This window comes from Furipterus horrens, unplaced genomic scaffold (genome assembly GCF_987537825.1).
Source record: "Furipterus horrens unplaced genomic scaffold, mFurHor1.1.pri manual_scaffold_4, whole genome shotgun sequence".
NCBI lineage: Eukaryota > Metazoa > Chordata > Mammalia > Chiroptera > Furipteridae > Furipterus > Furipterus horrens.
The window spans coordinates 176,986,831-176,992,910 of NW_028327174.1; the positions used below are offsets into that span (position 1 = coordinate 176,986,831).

The 6,080-nt window shown below is 44.4% G+C and overlaps 1 protein-coding gene across 1 annotated transcript in view; it reads left to right on the forward strand.

The window, feature by feature from the left end:
- Positions 1-5,615, forward strand: part of COL15A1 (collagen type XV alpha 1 chain) — a 101,448-nt gene extending 95,833 nt beyond the window's left edge. The window contains exons 38-40 of the mRNA XM_090274486.1: positions 1,926-2,111; positions 3,429-3,544; positions 4,513-5,615. Coding sequence (XP_090130612.1) covers positions 1,926-2,111; positions 3,429-3,544; positions 4,513-4,726 — 516 coding nt within the window. The 3' untranslated portion in view covers positions 4,727-5,615. The remainder of the gene's footprint in view (positions 1-1,925; positions 2,112-3,428; positions 3,545-4,512) is intronic.
- The last annotated feature ends 465 nt before the right edge of the window (positions 5,616-6,080 follow it).

The following is a 6,080-nucleotide window of genomic DNA, read 5'->3' on the forward strand; positions in this document are numbered from 1 at the left end:
AATTTTAAAACAATATTTTATAAATTCTAAAGTAAAACATATTCATTGTAGGAAGACTAAAGAAGAAAACAGTAAATCACCTATAACTTTACCGAAACTACAACCATCCATAGAATCACCATTTAAACACTTTGATTATTGTAACATTATTGTCTTCATAAAAATAATACATATTCATTATAAAAACTTCCTAGCAATTAGGGAAATACACACAAACATTAGTGCACAAAAGCCACTCATCCCACCACTCAGAAACTGCCATCATTCCAGACATTTGTCCATCTGTGTCCTGAACGAAGGAGAGGTGGAGATGGGTGGGATTAGAGGCATGGCCAGGAAGCCCTGAGCCACCACATCTTTCCTAGGTGTCCCCCAGTATCAGGGAAGCCAAATGCCATCAAGGCTTCTTGTGACTTCCCTTTAGTGTAGACACCATAAGGACACTGGCTGGATGGTGATGAGACCATAGGGCCTCTTCCCTTGGGTACCACAGTCTGCAGATACATGAAAGGGAGGGAGATGGGTAGGGATAGTATAACCAGGTAGCAAGGACATCAGAGGACCAGGGTTTATATATGGGGCCGGAAGTCTGGTGACCTGGAAGTGGTCATGGTAAGCAAACATCACAGTGAAGCCCCCTCCCCACCCTAAGGGCTGGGAATGGAGGAGCATAAAACACTGCAACCAGAGGCTACAGGGAAAGCCTCATTTCATTGGGGGGGGGGGGCGGAGCGGAGACTAGGGGATGGGGATTCCTGCTGGACTTCTCCCTAGCATGATGATAAAGGCAGAACCAGGGACAGATAAAAGAAATAAATTGAGGAAGTAGCAGGCCTGGTGTCTGTCCTTTTCGAAATGGGGAAGGAAAGGGGTAGTGAAACAGAGAAAAATGTACAAAGAGATGCAAGGATGCGTGGGGCAGTCTGGACACTGTCGTTCATGGCCAGCTGTGGGCAAGTGGCCACACACTTGATAAGCAGAACACCAACATGGTGTGTACTGGGGACATTCAGAGCTGAGAGGCAAAGCAGAAATGGGGAGAGAAGCACCGACCACCTCCTGCCTCACCACATGGGGCTTATTTCATGTCCATTGGTTTAAAATATTTTAAAGTATTTTCCTTTTCTGGAGACTTGGGCCCAGGTCTTGCACCAGCCCTCCCCCACCCTACACTGATGAGATAAAAGTTGTTCCTGAGATGAGACCGTGGAGGGAGATGACTACTCCTTGATTGTGGAAGTAACCCAGAGGGTACACTAGAAAGGGCTGGCAGAGAAGGCTGGGTTTGGGGAGCAGAAGTGTGGGTGACAACAGACCATGGAATGACTTTTATTTTGGCTGCTGACCTAGGTGGCAGGGACGGGAGGCTGGAATGACCATGTGACCCCATGTTTCCAAGAGTCTCTCTCAGCGGTCTTAGTAATAACTGTCACGACTTTCTCCTTTTAATGTCTGTTCACTTTGGCCCCTCGGGACCAGTGCCAGTCCTACTCAGGAGGTAGAAGAAAGGTCAGAAGGCAGATAGCTTGTTGTAGATTCAGGATCCAGGGCCAAAGCCAGATGAAAACCCTTCTGGAAGCTGAACTAGAGCCAGGAGTCTCCAACGAGTGATAGGCAGGCTGGATTCAGACCTCTGAAGTGCGGTCTTCTATGTTGTTTTTCTCATAGGGGAGAATTCCCCACCTTAAGCTGTTCAGAGAGCTGGCATGGGCTGCTTTGGGAGACCTGAGCGCTCCTTCACTGAAGCCGGCCAAGCTGGGGCTGGAATTCCATTGGCAGTGAGAGATGGAATAAGACGTCCTTGGGTGTGTCTTCTACTCTAAGAAGGAAGTCTGGGATCTCATCAGGAACATGAGATAGTCATGAGACTTGGGGTTTGCCTTTAACTCTTTAACTGCTGCACTGTCTTCTCTCATTTTCTTCAGCTGCACTTGGTTGCTCTGAACATGCCATTTCCTGGGGACGTTCGAGCTGATTTTCAGTGCTTCCAGCAGGCCAGAGCTGCAGGCCTGTGGTCCACATACCGAGCATTCTTATCCTCCCATCTGCAAGATCTCTCCACGGTTGTGAGGAAAGCAGAGAGATATAGCCTTCCGATAGTGAACCTGAAGGTAAAAATAAATATCATCCCCACTTCCTCCTGGATGTGCTGGTCTCCCTAGGGACTGGTGGCAGTTTCCACTTTCTGACATCATCAGAAGTAGCTGGTTCAAGGCCCAGCCTGTCCCTGGTTGGCTCTGTGACTTTGGGTGGGTGGCTTTACCTCTCAGAAATTTAGTTTTCGAATAGTTACAGTAGCCCCTCCCTCTTGGATGGTATGACTCATGGAGCAGACAGGAGAAAGGAACAATAACCTCTGTCATCCACATAGTTCTTTAAGTGTTTACAAAGTACTGTACTTTACGTTCATCATTTTAATAGATACATCCAATAAAAATGGGAGTTATTTTTTTTGTCAGATCAGGAAACTGAGCCTCAGAAGGAGAAAGAAGTTTACTCAAAGTCACTGCAATCTAGAATCAGTTTCCTTGACCCCCACATCTGGGGCTCCTGGTTCCACCTGAGGATGCCTTATGTAGGGCATGGGCTGCGTGGCATCAGAGGACAGCAGGTTAGCATGGGTCCCAGAGCAGAGATACTTTGTTCTGCACCCTGGTTTGGTGTCCTTGGCACATCTAAGCTGCCAAAGTCTAGATGATATTTCTCTGCCCCCATTTGGGGGTGAAATAAGGCCTCATAGGATCCCGCACTGGTATAATTATACCATGGAAGCAACCAATTTCTTTAAAGCTACAGAGGGTGAGCTCTGTTACTGTTCACACACACCCTGGGTCCTGACCTCCTGCTAGACCCTAAAGGTACTTTGAAACCATCTGGTCCCTGGAACCCTGGTACTCCAGCTGGGAACCCTGAGGCCAGCATGTTCCCTTCTGAACCTAGCTACATCCAGTGTTTCCACCTCCTCCCAAGGTTCTGTTCCAACACATTCTGCCACTCAAATTATTTGTATGCTTAGAATACAAATAAGTGAAGGAAACGGGTCTCCTTCCAAAAAAGGAGTGAGAGCTTCTCTCCACATCAGCCATAATGTGGACTAGCACAAAATTGAAGCTCAGTGTATGAATATAAAATTTTTGAAACAATAATTATAAAGACCTAAAACATACTTTTGATGGGGATAAGACTTTGTATACATATCATAAAAGAAATTACCTCAAGAAATAAGACAGTAAAACCAAAAGAGTTCAAGAATGGTTGATAAAATCAAACCACAAACTTTTCCTGAGTTCCCACTCTGTCCAGACTCTATGATTGGGGTTGGTGGCTTCAGTGTGAGTTGACATCTGGCCTTAAAGAATGAGTAAATAGCTAGTCCATTTGTAGGCTGATGCTATAATGATTCTAATGTGGCATGTTTGTCTCCATAGGGCCAAGTACTTTTCAATAATTGGGACTCAATTTTTTCTGGCCATGGAGGTCCGTTCAGTACACATGTTCCAATATACTCCTTTGATGGCCGAGATGTGATGACAGACCCTTCTTGGTAAGTAGGGCTGGAAGCCTCAAAGTATATGGCATGATAGTTTGGGGAGACATTCTAATCATGGGAGGCTTTTGTCCACTGCCGCTTTGGGGTGTTGTCAGCATAAAGCCTCAGTGAGGCAGCTGAGGGCCATGGAGAGAGCCCCTATTTTTGGAGCCAGGAGACCTGGGTCTAGGACCTCAATATGGTACCTTGGACAAGACACTTCTGCTCTCTGAGCCTCAGCTGCCTCACCTGTCAAATGGGCAAGATAATCATATCTATCCCATAGAGTTGTGGTGAAAATAGAATAAGTATGAGTACATCTAGAATGTAGTAGACACTTAATAAGTGGCAAATGCTACTCTTGGTAATCCTTTAACCCTATGCTGTGAGCTGCACTCAAATCCTTTGAAAACTCTATATGCTATTAAAAGTAGAACAATTCAGCAAACATTTCCCCAGATGCCAGGCCTTGAAAACACAGAGATAAACCTACACAGCTTCTTACCCCTATGGGGCTTACAGCCTACAGGGGAAGACAGGCCCAGACTAGCTATGATGCTAGACAGAACATTGTAACTGTAAAATGAAGAAGCAGATAACATAATAGGAGCACAGAGAAAATATTCACCATTAGTTAGGATTGAGAATCAAGAAGGCTTCCTGGAAGAGGAAGCATTTAATGGACTTTGAGAGATGAGAAAGAATCACTGTTCTGAAAATGAGAGAGAGGCTGCTCCAGACTAAGGAGCAAAGGTTCAGCTTCACACAGCACAGAGTCTGATTTGAGAATAAGGACAGGCCGGATATGGTTAGAACACAGTGTGTTCAGCTGAGTGGAAAGAGCACTGAGGATAGAGAGGTGATGGGGGTTCAAACCATGGAGGGCTCAGAGGTTTGACTTGATTCACTAGACTTAATGCCAATCTGTTCACTGAGAGAGGGCCACAAAGAAGAAAAAGTAACATGACAAAATTACTTTTCAGGCCCCAGAAGGTCATTTGGCACGGCTCCAGCACCCATGGAGTGCGTCTTGAGGATAACTACTGTGAAGCCTGGCGCACCGCCGATGGAGCAGTCACGGGATTGGCCTCCCCCCTGAGCACGGGGAAGGTTCTGGACCAGAAAGCATATAGCTGCGCTAGTAGGCTAATTGTTCTCTGTATTGAAAACAGTTTCATGACAGATGCTAGGAAGTAATGACCGTCCCATGATCCTGAAGAGTTTCCCAATTTTCCTTATGTGAAGACTTGACACTGAAATCTAAAATGTTTAAACATTGTAAATATTAGTTTTTTTAATTACACATTCATCACAACAGCAACCAAAGAAAACATACCTCAGTACACTCAAAACGGAAGACATCAAGGACTCAGATCAAAGATAAGCATCTGATCCATATACTGGTGCTAGATTCTGCAGGAACTCCCCAACCCCTGCATTGTGAACACATCCTAGTACGGTTAACAACAAGTTGAAAACCAAGGTCTTGGCATTCTGCCTACTGCATCCTTCAGAAAGTAACTTCTTCCTTTTAACCATTGTTGTTAAGTGTAAGATGTCCTTCATGTCTTCTTACAAAGTCAATGTTTAGAAATGTTACCCCTTTTTAAGTTATGTGCAGACCAAATGCTTTATTCTTTAATGTACATCCATCATCTGCAACTGCTGTTCATAAACAGATACAGAACTGCTCAAATGATCCTATTTGTAGTTTCTGATATTATCAGACTTTAATGTTTTTCCCCCTAAAATACTGTCATCATGCTTTAGGAGTTTATATTTTTGCTACAATCGTATTTTAGTATGGCATCTGTTTATATCCCTCTGACTTGCTGGAAAAGTTTAAACTCCCAGTTATCTGAAACTAGAAAAGAAATAACACATAATTGCTGCCTTTCCTTTGGTAGCCCTTTCCTCCCACCCCCACCCCGATTTTGTGATTTCCATTTGGAAACTCTTGAATTATAATGGCGATTGAACAAACAAGTTCATGAGGATGTATTTTCTGAGATACCTGTATCTTCCTGCTGTATACTTTGATTTTTTTTTCCATGTAAGTGAGCATTAAAACATCTTTTCCAGGTGCTTCCTTTTGTTTGACTTTTTCCCTGCTAGTTCCTTTATTCTCTCCCACGGGTGTGGAAGTGGCCCTGGGGTGGGTTTACTAACCTTGTCACTGCCACTTATGTCATCCTTGGGGGATGGTCAGAAAACAGGAAGATTTTCCCATCATGCTCATCTGCTCCTGCTTGTTCTCTCCCACTTTGGGGAGGGGCCTGCATGGGGTGGCAGAAGAATCCCAGTGTGGGAAATAGGATGAACTGTGACTGTCTCAACACCTGACTTTGAACAAGTCTGTTTTTTTCTCTCAAGAAGGTTAAGGTAAAATAAGCATAATATCAGTTCCCAGCTGTTACCCATCATACTTATTATAAGCCCCATTTACCTTTCCTCATAACTTGGCAAGGTAGGTATTTCTAGCTCTACTTCAAAATGAAAAAAAAATAAAAAAGTTGAGGGTCAGGAAGTCACTTGTTCCAGGTCACACAGC